Source organism: Sitophilus oryzae, unplaced genomic scaffold (genome assembly GCF_002938485.1).
Source record: "Sitophilus oryzae breed Bouriz unplaced genomic scaffold, Soryzae_2.0 scaffold_466_pilon_pilon, whole genome shotgun sequence".
Taxonomy (NCBI): Eukaryota; Metazoa; Arthropoda; class Insecta; order Coleoptera; family Curculionidae; genus Sitophilus; species Sitophilus oryzae.
The window spans coordinates 2,641,599-2,657,897 of NW_022147047.1; the positions used below are offsets into that span (position 1 = coordinate 2,641,599).

The 16,299-nt window shown below is 31.4% G+C and overlaps 1 protein-coding gene across 1 annotated transcript in view; it reads left to right on the plus strand.

Annotated features, from left to right (window-relative positions):
- The first annotated feature begins 309 nt into the window (after nucleotides 1-309).
- Nucleotides 310-16,299, plus strand: part of LOC115886016 (mannosyl-oligosaccharide alpha-1,2-mannosidase IA) — a 130,222-nt gene continuing 114,232 nt past the window's right edge. The window contains exons 1-2 of the mRNA XM_030905044.1: nucleotides 310-778; nucleotides 9,234-9,431. Of these exons, the coding sequence (XP_030760904.1) occupies nucleotides 431-778; nucleotides 9,234-9,431 (546 nt within the window). The 5' untranslated portion in view covers nucleotides 310-430. The remainder of the gene's footprint in view (nucleotides 779-9,233; nucleotides 9,432-16,299) is intronic.

Genomic DNA, 16,299 nt, shown 5'->3' on the forward strand with positions numbered 1-16,299 from the left:
GTCGATTAAATCAAGTGTAGTACGCTTATGTTATAAAGGATGGCGCTACGGTCTAATTCTTAATTTTCAACTATTTAACAATAGATGGCAGTCAATTTAATTTTACAGGTTTCTATATGGAGATACGTGACAGCCTGAAGATACTGACGATAGATGGTAGGTAATATTTTTTACAAGTTTTCTATAAATACATGTTCTTTATGTCTCGTTTGAACAATTAGATGGCGCCACATGAATTAGAAGTGTTCGATTTTGCTCCTTTCGATTCATCTCTTGTCCTGTCGGTCCGCTTTCCCACCTGTGCACCTGTGCACAGAAATCTGCGAACGCAGCCTGGCCAGCAGCTGTCCAGCTGTCTGTCAGTTTTCAATTTGTCGTTAATGGAAGTGTACCGTTTTCTACAGTCTCTACTTTGTGAAAATTTCGGAAAATGACTTCGACGGGCATTCTACCGACTTACCAGCGTTTCGTGAACGGTATGCCGGTACCTTTACGAAGATCCTTCAGATCTAGAGAGCGATCGGTGATATGTTTAGTGGTGGCCACTTTGTGCATCATTTGTTTCAGTACCTTTTTCTACTTGCCCGAATTCCGAAATTCGGGAGGTAGAGTGGAAAGTATGTATAAAGTTTACGATCAGATCAAAAGATCAGGTCCTGATCTCTTAATTCCTCCTCCCCCCAAACTGAACGAGTCCCCTGAGGCTCAGAGGATATACAGACATGAAGATGATCCCAAGAACGATCCCCACATCATAGGAGACAGGGAGAAACTCAAGGTACCGCTTTAGAGATTAATAATTTCCTTAGTAATAGCATTTAAGTCTCATTTCAAGCTCTAAAACTGAAAAACACATAGACTCAACCTTTTAAACCAGGAATCTTTTCACAATCAAAACAAAGCAAATTACTTCAGTAGTTAAGTAAAAGGTTATCAACTCTTTCGACCTAGTAACTATAAACCTTTTTAACTCTCTTAAAATAAAGACAGTAATTTATTTTTTAAAGACCAAATAAATCGATTGCTAGGCGTGTTGAGGTTAGGTAATGTTTTGTTTACTGAAATTCATGTCTGCTTGTTTTAAAAGGAAAGTCCAGCCACACGATTTCTAAAGTTGTTTACTTAAGGATTATAATGTTGTTGGAAGGAATTAAAAAACAGAACGTTAGATATATTCATCCTCTTTCAAAACATTAGAAATTTAAGACCATATTGAATTTAAAAATCTGTTGGAGTTAAAAATATACCTACTTCCTCAAGAGAGTTATGTTAAAAGAAGTAGGTATATTTAGAGCAGAGAAAAACAACAAAGAATTCCTAGAATATTTTTTTCCTAAGAGTTACAAAATTTAAGCCATTTTTATAATACTAATATTGAATTAAATTATGTGGGTACTTTTCATTCTCTCTTACATCCTTTTATGTTTTATTTTTAAATCTTTTTGTGGTTCCCGGTATCAATTTACATATGGAAATTTGGGAAACAGGTGTACCTAGGTACAAAAGCTGTGATGTTGCAAATTTTTGTTAGTTCGTTTCCATTCGTCTTAAAAAACTGTGGAAATAATCGTACCTATAATACCTATGTAGGTCGTTTAAAAATGCTTTTTAGAGTTTACATTGTCTGTGGCATTAACTCAGTTCACTTTTAGTGATCTTTTTTTACTATTTGTATAGGGGCTAGGTATTTAATCCAGGATACAATTTTATTGCAATTCTTTCCAAATAACATATTTTTCAGAAATACCTACTTTTAAATTTAATTTTTATTCTGCTGGTTCTGAGGCTGATTCATTATTCTATTGTAGATGTTCAATATTTAACTATTCACCAGGGTTCTTATGTTTTTTTTTAAATAGAACCTCTAAAAATCTAAAATGCTTTAAAAAAACGAGACAAAAAATGTTCATTTTTTAATTTTCCGTCTAACAAAGAAATAAAACAGTGTTCCATTGAAAAAACATTGGCGCTGGGAGGTACGTATAGCCGCCCATACTAAAATATGTTTATAAAAAGTAGGTACCTAGGTTCTTTTAGTGTCAAAGTAAAGGAATTTTTCCAATTTTTTCTTTATCTCAAAAACTGCGACTTTGACTGATTTTGATGTTATTACAAATTTTGTTCCAAATATTATTCCTAATCTTAAATTGAAAACCGCGTTTCGCTAGCTACTGTAATTTTGGAGTTACGATTTTTTAAAACTTTTTTACATTTTAAAATACATCCTAATACATACTTTAGGTTTGCACTTATTTAAAATTCCTAAATTTTTTTATTACCTATAGGAGCTACAGATGCGTACGCATTGTTGCCGGATCCATATAAAGTAGTAGGAAAAACTTTGAACCGTGGCAACCTCTTTTTTATGGGTACCCTGTTGAAAGTGTATTCCCCTATTCATAAATACAACCTAAAAATTAGGTTTTGATTAGAAATATGATGAGCGTAATAATCCTGTAGCCGGATCTTAATAAAAAAAATTGTAGACCTCTAAAGTTAAGAACCCTTTATGTTATCGTATCTCAGCTACACACTTAACCATTGATTAACACGGCATAATAAATATATAAACAAAGTAATCAAAGCAGTAAAACGAGTAAATAAATAAATGTACTTGAGTGATCTACGTAAGCTTTCTGTGATTTCCTTTAACGAAACAAGCGATTTGATCTATCTATATCCGCCAAAAATCATTAAAATGATTGACTGCATATTGCATTTCACTCTATTAGAAGGGTAATAATAATAGTTATCAGGCATATGATTACAAATTAATTTATACTATGTTAGTTAACTTAATACCAAATAAAATAAACTACTGGAATATGTACATAGCTACTTATATGGATTAGTTTTAATAGTTCTGGATAATACTAATGCCTATGATAAAGGTTAATTATTTTATGTGCTCCTAAACAATATTTTTATTATAACTTTTTATTCTCAATTGAAGATTATAACTACTACCATTATACAGGGTGGGTCAAATTCGACGCTTTTAAATGGAAACATCCTTGTCTATAGGAGATAGACGAAAATTAATATCGATTTCTAAAGCTCAATTTTCATCAAAGACATGATAGTGAAAACCGCACATTAATATCTGTTCCGTTTCGGAGTTACGGGGTGTTTTTCAAAAATGTACATTTTTAACAAATCACTTTAACTTTTTTCCTAAAAATTTGTATTTCTATGAAAACATTCCCAAAACACCTTTTTACGTAGAATTTAATGGTTTAAGTGTCATTTTTTTTAAATTAATAATTTAAGAGTTATCAACAGAAAAATTGATTTTTTTATTTGGGACACCCTCTATATTTTTAATTAACTGAAAAGAATTTAAAATTACCCTTCCAAAAATATAGCACACTTGATATTTTGTTATAATCACCTTCGAAATACAGAATTTTTAAAAGTTCGCCACTTTTAACTAGTAGGCTTTGGACCCCTTATTGATGGTATGCCCTTAATGGAACTCGAAAACCTATTTTTCCAGCAAGACGACGCACCGCCTCTGAACGCTGAAGTTATCAGCAAATTTTTGCATCCAATTTCAAGAATAATTGAATAGCTAACCAAGATTCCAGCCGTTGGCCGTCGAGGCCGCCTGACTTAGTGCCCATGGATCTAATCCTATGGATATATTTGCGGAAAAATAAAGGTTCCTTATTCTTCCGTATAATCTAGATAAGAATTAGAAATACTTAGCAATTACGAGAGGGTATTTTTCACCCCCACTGAATTAATGAATTCCGCGAGAAATGGTCAAAAACTGCCCCGTCTGTCCATAACAGAAGACGGTCGATATGTCGAACACCTGTGGCAAAATGGCAAAATCTCATGTCTTGGTTTGCTATTTATTTTTATTGTTATTAGATATAGTTTAAAATGTTGATGTTGGTTAAATATATCTTAAATAGTTAATAAAATTCTGCATCTCTCATAGCAAATATTATTTTCGTTTTAATTGATGCTCACAGCTAGATTTTTTTACAGCCGGTACCGTTCAAAGCCTACTCATTTAAAGCGGGCGAATTTTTATATACTCTATATCTCGAAGAGGAATCGAGCAAAATATCAAGTGTGTTATATTTTGGGAAAGGTAGTTTTTAATTCTGTTCAATAAATTAAAAATATACAGGGTGTCCCATATAAAAAATCAAGTTTTCTGTTGATAATTCTTAAATTATTAATTTTAAAAAATTATACTTAAACCATTAAATTCTACGAAAAAAGATGCTTTGGAAATGTTTTCATAAAAATACAAAATTTTCCGTAGCAAAAAAGTTACAGCGATTTGTTAAAAATGCATATTTTTGAAAAACACCCCTATCTCCGAAACGGTAACGGATATCGATATGCGGTTTTTACCATGATGTTTTTGACAAAAATTGAGCTCCAGACACCGATATTCGTTTAATCTCCTATAGAAAAGGTTTTTCCATTTAAAGGCGTTTCCATTTAAAAGCGTCGAATTTGACCCACCCTGTACATGTACATGATTTCATTCATCGTTCCGTCACTCCAATAATATCGAAATATGATCTGTCTTTTTTGAAATAAACAAATAAGACTGATTATAAACAAGAAGGGACAATTTATGACGGATTTCTACTGTACGCTAAAAAAAACGGCGTCCAGTTGGCTTGGAAATGACTCGGGAAATTAAGATCATATTCCCGATGATATTTCCTATATAATTTTACATCTAAAAGAACAGCTATCTTCATTTCATAGCCATGTATATAAACCTGTCCATAGATAAGTTAAAAAATATTAGAAATTTTTCTTAGTGAATTAAATGGATTGATATGGATGTCATCTGCCTTTTTTCTGCCATTGACTCTCGACATCTTCCCTGCGTCGTAAACCAGAGTCTATCTATTCTATCTATTCAGCCTCTTCGGTCCATCGTTGGACATAGGCCTCCCCCAATCTCTTCCACTCTTCCCTCTCTGTCGCCGTGCTCATCCTACATGACGAGTAACCAGACTACATTTTATAATTTTAACTATTATTTTTCTACGTTTAGTTTTAGCTCTGAGGTTTCAGAAAACTGCATATAATTTGAGACACGTTGCTTTCACAAATATAACATGCAAAAAATGATCCACTTTCTCCTGTTTTATAATAAACATTGATTTTTCCCTTTTTGTGACATTTTATAAACTTTTACTTTCTTCATTAACCTTGTATTAAGTGTTTTGATAATTTTGTAGTGGGTACCACTCAAGATCAATTTTACAGTATCTTACTTTTTAAAATATAATATATTTTTTGATGGTTATGATCTACTTATGAAACCTTATTTTTTATATGTATAGTGTCTCTTATCAAGTGTTTTCAGATAATTTTGTACTTTTAGATGTTTTAAAATTAATTTGAAGTAAAATACTAAGTAACATATTACGTTGACATGATTTTTTTGCTATCTTGTATTACTTATATACCTATTAGATAATTTTGGAGTAATACTCAATATCATTCCAATATTAAATGTTGTCACATAAAAATTCCACTTTCTTAAATACCTATATCTAGGTGGGTACGAGTATGTTAAATTGTTTTGGATGAAAGGCATAGTTTATGTAAAAAAAATCTAAAATGTCCGTATTTTAAAATTAAAAAAAGCTAGTACCTGCATATCTTTTAACTATGTTGTACTCTTCCCTATACAGGGTGAGTCTTAAATAAGTGCAAATATTATTAAGGGTGGTATATTTCGACCCCAGGAACACGTCTATGAGGGTTAGGTTAGGTTAGTTAGGTTTCTCAAAAAAAAATAATCGCGCATTTTTTTTAAATTTTCTTAGTTATAGAGTGTTTAATATCAAAATTCATAAAATTTTACAGAGAATTTAAGTATGTAGTAAAAAATGGGGACACCCATTTAAAATAAGAAAGTTGCTGTCAACTTCCGGTATTTCCGGAAGTGCCGCCTTATTGAAAATATTTTTAAACGATAAATCTTCTTGTGAAACACATATGTGCAAAAAATCTCCGATCTAGATATTATAGTTCTCTAGAAACTTCTAATACACGCTCAGCCTGGGACACCCTGTATATTATATACATACATTACATTATTAATATATTTAATAACAAAATGTTTAATAGGAAAATTATTATTTATAATCATCTGTTTTCTTTAGCTTTATTGGTGGTGTAGTGTGTTCAATAACTTAGTGATTCCTATTATGTAAAAAGTGTACTCTGAATGATTGTAAACAACAATATCTGTCTTTACGTAATGCGGAAAGACAAGTTCAGTTAATACACGATAGCCGGCAAGTAAGCAGTGTTTTATTTAAACCCCAATGTTTACGTGCATTCTACAGGTTGAAAGCATTTTTTGCAAGGTTTTGTGATAGGTACTTTTACAACTTTGATACTTGATAGTTTTCACAAAGGTTTTGATTTACTTTCTCCAACATTGGTTTGTTTTTTTAGAAGCTTTAATTTCCCGAAATTGATATTAGTACATTGTATCAAGTGTTTTTAGCCAAGTTTTTAGATTATTTTAGAGTACATAAATTACACCATCCAAAATTTAAGTATTTTTTGAAGATTTTTTACGTTTTGTGGCAGATAAAAATTTATTTTATGACAAGTAAAAATAATAATTTATTTATCATTTTATTGAATATTATGTAATGATACATTAAATATACACATGGTTCTTGTATCTTGTATACCGGATGTTTCTCAAAAGTGCTCACTCCCTCGCTCACTCCTATAACTTTTTTATTTTTTCAGATAAAAAACGAGAGTTGGTACAGTACGTTTGTCCGTTCTGTAGCTACGAGGTATCCGTGAGAGGGGAAACGATATTCTCTCGATGTTTTTCGTAAAAAATAAGACGACGCGTCCCATCAATAAAAATTCGACAAATTTGCAAGTAGCTAATAAAATGAGTGGGCGGAGCGATTTCCGGTGACGTACTCGTCAAGTCGGCGTATAAAATATATTGCTGTTTATTTAAATGTTTTTTGTCCGCATTCCTTTCATAGACGCCGATCCAGCAGACGTACTGTATGTTAGTATATGACATAAATTAGGATTGATTGACATATTCAATTGGTTTCTATTTCACCGGAAATTACTACAACTTTCGATATTTTTAGCCGACCATACCAACAGGTATGGTAAGCTATTAAGATCGACAAAAAAAGTTTTTTTTAATTTCACTCAAAATAATTATTTGGGTCATAAATGACCTAAATACAAAATATTTTCATGGTGTCTGTCTGTGTGTCCGGTCCGTCTGACCGTCTGTAACACGATAACTCAAAAACCGCTAAACCGATTTTAACAGAAGTGTCTAGTCCTAGCCGTCAACTATTAAGCTTGACCAATCAGGTTGGTTAGCGTGGTTATTTGGAGTGTGTTAATTCATTTGTGTTTGTCAAAAGCTCTAACGTGATTGGTCGGGCTTAACAGTTGCCTGCTAGGGCTAGACACAAGTATTTTAACCAAATGTGGCACCCGAGAATCTGGCCAATTGTTTTTTGGTGGGCTTGGGGGGTTGGTAAGGGGGTATGGGAAGGGGTTAAAAATTTAAAAAAATCGAAACTCCAAAATTTTAGGAATAATATTTGCAACAAAATTTGTAATAACATCAAAATCAGTCAAAGTCGCAGTTTTTGAGATATTCCGTGTTTCCGTAGTCCGTTTTTGAGAAAATCTGTTTGGAGAACTCCAAACTCCCATCGGACGCGACCCCAGGTGGCGGATAGGGCAAATAACCGAGGACCAAAATTGGAAAAATTCCTTTACTTTGAAACTAAAAGAATTGCCTACCAACTTTTTATTAACATATTTTAGCATGGGCGGCTATACGTGCCTCCCGACGCACAATTTCTTTTACTTTATTCGATAGAAAAAAAAACACATATTTTCTATATTTATGGAAAATTCCTCCATATAGTTGCAATAGTCTTACAGCAAAACCATGACCAAGACTGGACACTGCAAGATCAAGAGTATTTATTAGACTACAAGATCAAGACCAAACGAGCTTTGGTATTGCATTTGCTCGACACTACTCCTGGTTTCTCGATATATTACATTCCTATTTGGAACATCGTGTAGATATATAGTCTGTCCAACGAGAAGATCCTTGACAGTGATAGATGTGTCTGTCATTTTAATTTCAAAGTAGTTTATTTTATTTTACAAAGAAATAAGTTGGTACAACTGGAACGCATAGCAGGAAATATTTAAAATTTGATTGACAAGATGACAAGTGATTACTTCAAAATATTGTGAAAAAAACTGTATAAAACTGAAAAAATGTAATCGAGTTATTTTATTTAATAAAAACGGTATGTGTTAATACAAAACAAACAAGAACAAGACACTACATACCAAAAAAAAATATAAAAAGAACTATTATTTACTTTCAAGCTTTATGAAACTACCCGCATTTATGATTATATTTATCAATATAACTTATGTACAAATACAAATTTGTAATATTCCACAGGAATATACCAGTACCTACCTTTTGACATTATTTTTCTGCAGTACTAAAATCCATTATTTACCTATCGTGCGATGTCGATATTTTACAGCTACTCCAGTTTTTAGTATGTGTTTAGTTTGATCCTTCTACCATATTATACGAGATGCACTTATCTACGACGAAATGGTATACAAACTTTATCGATGGCAACTTCATTGGTGTATAAGACTTTCTGCCTGGCGAGTATTAACCATAAACTGTGCTCTGGGTCTACAGTTAATTTTCACTCGATTTTCCCTCCACTTGACTTCAAAAGACACAAAACACGCGTAATAATACAAATCAAAATGCATCATCTTCCAAAACGCAGGGTATTTAACAAAAGTTGACACAAAATTATAACCTATAATTTGGCAAGACTTTGACAAACGTCAAAAATGACAAAAATCTAAAGGCGAGTTCATACGCATCGGCGTCCGTTTGTCGTTCATCTTTCCGTCAAACCAATAAAATTGAAATACGATCTGTCATTTTTTAAATAAACCAATAAAACTGGTTAAAAACAACAAGACGCATGACGGATTTATATTTAAACCCGTCCATAGATAACTTAAAAATTATTAGAAACTTTTTTTAGTAAAATAAATAGATTGGTATGGGACGTCATCTGCTTTTCTTCTGTCATCGTCTGTCGAAATCTTACCTGAGAAAAAAAAACAGAGTATAGAAATAATAGGTACTCGAAATAATATTTTTTGTCTTGTTTCAGGCTAAAATCGAGGAGGATCACGAAATCAAGGTTCTGGAACGTCCGGAACAGGCGGTAACCGAAAAAAAGGATCCGGAAGTAGCGTCGGTAGAGGATACCGAGACGGTACCGCCCGGATCTGCCAAGACTTACCCTCTGAAACAGGGTGGCGAGGACAGGGACGAGTCAGTCAGGAAGAAAAGGGACAAAGTCAAAGAGGTAAGTCACAACTACCTAATTTTGTTTACATTTTATTTCGATTTTTAAATTTATTTACAAAATGTTTATTTTAAAAATAAAATTGAGCCAAATAAAAAAGGCGTCATGGTAGCCTTTCAACTGACAATCGATGCTAATACCCAGTCCCACTGAATTTGATAAGTTATAAGATAGCGGATATACAAAGGGGGTCGAGAAATACAAAGATAGTACCGTATGATCGAAAAAAAAACGGCGTCAGCGATGGCTATGAAGTGTAGATCGCTGTCATTTCCCAGCCAACTGGACACCGTTTTTTTTTTCGATGATACGGTACATATTATGTCCAACTTTGTGTCTAAATTAGATTTTAAAATATTTTTAATAGATGAGGTATGTGAAAAATTCTGCATTGATTGTATTTAAGCAAGTATTTAAGTATGAGGTTTATAATTATTTATCTATTCAAATATTTTTCAATTTGCAAAGCTGTTAAATAATTAAAAACAAATACCTTTCGTCGAAAAACGAAAATTGTACAACGGATGTTGACTGATAAAAACATGAATTTTAAATAATTCAATTTGCAATCGGCTGCATTCATACATTCGTCATATTATGCATAATATATGAGTCACGTATCAAAGTATTGTTAGTTTTTTGTATAACAACAAACATATTTTCATTTTTAACCGAGGTTGGCAAAAATTTTGATTAAAAAAAATATTTTTTTTATTTAAATCAGATTTTTTTTTTTATTTTAATAGAAAACATTATTTAAATCCAATATTTCCAAATAACTAGGACTAGGACTAGTGTAACTTTTTATTTGATAAATAGATATAGGGTATATCTGTTTTAGAATTTTTTTTATAGTTTTTTAAGGCACATTTTTATAATTTTTACAGTTATTTTTGGATTTATTATAAAGTTTCAAAGAAGTTTATTTTTTTATCTAAATCACATGATTAAAATTAAAAAATCATTTGATTTAAATCATCCCAACCCCTTTTTTACTCAGAATACTTCTGAATAATCTAATAATTGTCACACAAAGCTAGGATTAAGTTTTCAAAAATAATGTTTAGAGTACTTCGATAACAAACAAAATAATCCTGTGAATCATAAAACTTATTCTATTTTTTTCTAAATCTATTTGCTAATGCATTAAATTGTTTTATTCCTATTAACTTCTGTTTTATATAAATCTTATCATAACTGTGTACTTATATTTATTTTTTTATCTTTTTACTCGTCTTTTTATTTTATGTGAAACAGTGAATAAAGTTTTTATTTAAGAATTTCTGGCACCTTTGCCACCTTTTTTAGCGTATAAACAACCGTTATGAAAATTTTAAATGTAATTAAAAGCAAAACAGTGTGCTGCAACCTACATTGTTAGCTTCAAGGTCTCCTAACCTTGACTGAGGGGCTTCCGTCTATTGTGAATTAGATTTGGGATTTATTATTAGATATTTTAGACTGGCTTTATTATCTAATTATCGGTTAAAAAAGTTATATAACGCATTATCACGATTTTTTATTACCAGAGTTTTAATAGATTTTTTTTTTAATTTTACGCGTTTAATTAAACGATTTAATAGTAAGTGTTTATAATAAATTAATATTGACAGTTACTAGGAAATGTTTTCTTAATTTCTTGCCGAATGCACAATAATAAGAATTTTAAGAGATAATAATTAAGAATTCTAGTAAAGTTTTTCAGAATAATATAAACTAAGTGGAATTGTTTGGATTTTGTAACTATGATTAAATTCTACAAATTGATGTTTTTGATCTTCTTTTCAATAAAATAAATTTACTTTTTTAGCATGTACAGGGTGGTGCAGCGTCGTTGGAAACAGAAAATTGCATGCAAAAACTGTCCAAATATTGGCTAGCCTGTTAATTGTACCGCGAAGTTGTAAATATGTTTTTTAAAGGTCTGCATATGCTTAATACACGTCCCAAAATTTTAACAATTTTGGAGAGGCCGGTTATAAGTAATTTATGAAAAACTTTATTGTTTTACGTACATTATGCTATAATCCCATAATTTTGTCAATGTCAAATTGTATTTTCTAAACATTATGCTTTTGCCTTATTCTAACCAGTTTAACGTAGTATAGTCTGTCCAACGACAAGATCCTTGGCAGTGATAGATGTGTCTGTCATTTTAATTTCAAACTAGTTTATTTTATTTTACAAAGAAACAAGTTGGTACAACTGGAACGCATAGCAGGAAATTACTATATTAAAAATTTGACTGACAAGTGATTACTTCAAAATTTTGTGAAAAAAACTATAGGTATAAAACTGAAAAAAATGTAATCGAGTTATTTTATTAAAAAAACGGTACGTGTTAATAAAAACAGCAAAAACAACATAAATAAAACAAACTATTTTATTAATAATAAAACTTACCAAATTTTATACCTTAAAGGATGATTAATTAACTTTAATCTTATTCACATTATTTTTCTGCAGTACTAAAATCCATTATTTACCTATCGTGTGATGTCGATATTTTACAGCCAGCTACTCCAGTTTTACTAACTAAACAGCAGGTATATGTTTAGTATTTAGTACGATCCTTATACCATATACGAGATGCACTTATCTACGAGATAGTATACAAACTTTATTGATGGTAATTTTATTGGTGTATAAAGCCGGAGTCTCATGCATCCGAAATTCGATGACACGACGATCCGACGGTGCTCCTATTGGTCGAAATATTTTGACACCAATTTTTATCCGATATTTTTAACTAATTGTCCGACGTCGTATAAAGTTAAATTTTGTTTAACTTTTGTACGGTATCGTGTGTTTTTTAACCTCACTTTTTTTGAAAACATTGGTTTTTATAATCAAGTGTAGTGGGAAGTGGGCAATTTCGGGATATTTATCAATATAACTTATGTACAAATACAAATTTGTAATATTCCACAGGAATAAATAAAACAACATAAATAAAACAAAATATTTTATTAATAATGAAACTTACCAAATTTTATACCTTAAAGGTTGATTAATTAACTTTAATCTTAATTTTTTTAAACCACTACCTATTGGCATTATTTTTCTGCAGTACTAAAATCCATTATTTACCTATCGTGTGATGTCGATATTTTACAGCAAGCTACTCCAGTTTTACTAAATAAACGGTATATGTTTAGTATTTAGTACGATCCTTATACCATATACGAGATGCACTTATCTACGAGATGGTATACAAACTTTATTGGTGTATAAGACTTTCTGCCTGAGCAGCGAGTATTAAATATAAACTGTGCTCTGGGACTACAGTTAATTTTCTCTCGATTTTTCCTCTACTTGACTTCAAAAGACACAAAACACACATAATAACACGAATCAAAATGTATCATCTTTCAAAACGCAGGGTATTTGACATAAGTTGACGCAAAATTATAACCTATAATTTGGCAAGACTTTGACAAGCCTCAAAAATCGGCGAGAAAAAAAGGCGAGTCGCATCGGCGTCCGTTTGTCATTCATCATTCCGTCAAACCAATAAAATTGAAATATGATCTGTCATTTTTGAAATAAACCAATAAAACTGGTTAAAAACAACAAGAGACGACGCATGACGGATTTATATTTAAACCCATCCATAGTTAACTTAAAAATATTAGAATCTTTTTTTAGTAAAATAAATAGATTGGTATGGGACGTCATCTGCTTTTCTTCTGTCATCGTCTGTCGAAATCTTACCTGATTAAAAAAAACAGAGTATAATGTAGACAGTACAACAAATTACATTTGACAAAAATAAAATAGTAGGTTGACAGCTTAAGGTATGTTGACATTTCACTGGTTTTGCATTGTTAGCTGTTCAGTTTTAATTTAAAAATAGATGCAGTTTTTCTTAAATTAGATCAAATCGGCTTTTTCACAATTGTTCAAATTTGGTATGTGTATGCAGCATAGGTAGACTTAAAAATCATAAGTAAGTCGACTGACTGTCTAATGAATACGCTGTGGTATTTTACTATCAATAGAATACACATTTGGACGAACATTTTGAACAAATTATTGTATAGAAATAAGTACGTAATATGTAGCTAATTGGGTGGCATTTTGTGGGCCATTATTTGAAACTTTTTACGTTCCCGATTAGGCAGGAAATATGGAGTAATTGTCGTCGATTATTCGCATGAAATTTCCAATAGATAGCAGGATATTACGTCGGCCGTCGCTATTCTGTCGCAGGAACTATTATTTTTCGATTACAATGTTCATAATAATTCTAAACAATTATTTCGATTCGATAGGTGCGTGTCGTTTCTAACAAGTAAAATATTCGTTTTGAGCCGTTACTTGTAATTATAAATAATGATCTTTCAGTGGAATATTTTTGGATATACAGGATAACCCAGTGTCCCAAAAAGCATATAATTCATATTAGTTTCTTTTGTATGGGATTTTTTCAAAAAAATCTTTATAGGCTTAGTGCATTTTCCGCTAGTGCTGCCATCATCGGAGAATCCCTTAAAAAACGAACTCAGTTTAAATAGGGAGTACTCGAAAAATGTGTTATATAGGGCGAGTTTTAAATAAGCGTAAACATTTTTAGTGATTTCGAAATACATACGAATACATCTATTAAATAGTTTTCAAAAATTGGTATTTTTCGATTTTTTTTGGAAATGTTTTTAATTTTTACTTAAAAATATAGTATAATGGTTATTTCAGGCTGAAAATATTTGCACTTATTTTCAGCCAACAAAGTAATTATTTGTAAGTAGGCGCAATATGGGAAAATTTCAAAAAAATTAAAAGGTAAATATTTTTATTGAAATATAAAAAGATTTACCTTTTAATTTTTTAAAATTAAAAGGTAAATAAATAAATAAAATTAAATAACTAAAATAAAAGTAAATAAATAACTAAAATTTTGTTCTAACGTGTATTATAGATTGCAATTGATAAAGTGTATTATAGTATTGTAACTGGCGCTATATGGATGAAATGATATTGCGAATTGACGCATATTTTCTCACACATTCTTTTCTGCCATACGCTACGCTCCCATTTTTATGTTGAGCCACGGCCTAGGGCTTTGCCATTTGGAATGTCTTTCCCAGCCGTCTTTTAACGCTGTTTTTTTTCGATCATATGATATAATCATGGACGATCTTCGTTAATACCGTGTGCGTCTCAAAAGTGGCTCACCCTATAGGGTGTACTTTTGTATTTTTTCAGATAAAAAAAACGAGATTTGGTATGTTAGTATCTACATATACAGGTTGTTAACTCGACAGTTATAGTAAACGCCACGAATGTTTGGGAGTGATTTATCGGTCGCTACCATGTGAACTCATCTGTTCAAGGTTACATAAAACTTAATTCCAGTGCCGTGGTGTTTCAAGTCATATAATAATCAATATATAATCTGTTGTAATTTGTTGTTTTAACTGTCAAAGTCTTGTCAAAACATATATTTGGTTATAAATATAAAATGGAATGCCCCATTGATCGCACTGCAAGCACACCAATGGACTGACGCACAAAAACGAATCAATCAAAGAAACGCGATATAGTATCGTCTTTGTCAATCACGCCAAAATTTTAGAATAAGTAGGAGGACCGCAGGTAGATGATTTAAAAATTTACATTTTTAATGTAAAAATGATAGCGCGCGTATCGATTCTAACTTCATCAAGCGATAAATCACTCCCAAACATTCGTGGCGTTTACTATACTTATAAGGGAACAGAATGGCAACACTGCCTATTGAGAATGCATGCACTTATAGGGTTTTCTGCCGACTCGTCCTGTCGCGTCGTCTATCGACGAGCGGGCCGAGGTTGCCATATTTCAACCATAAAGCTCTTGCCGCGAGTAATAAACAAATTAACAACCTGTATAAAATGCTAATGTTTATCTGTGTCGTCTCTACTGAAGTAACGACTTGCTCTAGAAAGTTGCTGTTTTACTAAAAGATAGCTAATTTGCTCTTCTAAAACTGTCGTCACCAGATTTTTTGTTTTTCATTTAATTAAAAAATAAAATAAAAGTTTTTTTTTCTGGTGTCGTGGCGGATGCACCAGGCTTCAACTAGTATGACATAAATTAGGATTGATTGATGTATTCAATTGTTTTGGCCACTTCCTGTTTAACCGGCAATAACTATAATTTTTGATTTTTTAAATGACACCCCTCGGTATATACATAAATTAGGTTTGATTGACATTTTCTATTGTTATCGGTCACTTCCTGTTTTACCGGAAATGACTACAACTTTTGATTTTTAAATGGCACCCTGGGTCTATTTCTACTTTATTCCATAGAAAATGACATTCTGAGTAGAATGACATATCATACGTCAACTTTTGACATTTTCGCATGTGGTTTATTTGAAATTGTAAATTGTAACATGCGGTTCATAACGACATAATTTTACACGAAATACCAAGTGTGTGGTACTAAATTATTCGTAATAAAATACTTCTTCTAAATATGCTAATGAGCCATCCTTGTTCCATTGGAAAAAATTTGATATGATTAAAAATACGAATTGGGCATCTTTAACCAACAAGGACAAGACACGCAAAACATTAGACGGTCAAATATATTTTTCCAAGGCTCCTTGATTAAAAATTTGTGTTTTTAACGCAGCCATAGCACTTGAGATTGAAATTTAAAATACAATTTTTTTAAGCGAAAATACCAAAAGCTGACATATGATATGTCATTCTACTGAGAGTGTCATTTTCTATCGAATAAAATAAAAATATACTGAGGGTGCCATTTAAAAATTAAAAGTTTCCGGTGAAACAGTAAGTGACCGAAAATAATTGAATAGGTGAATCAATCCTAATTTAAGTCATATAAAACATACGAAATCTAATTTTTTATCTGAAAA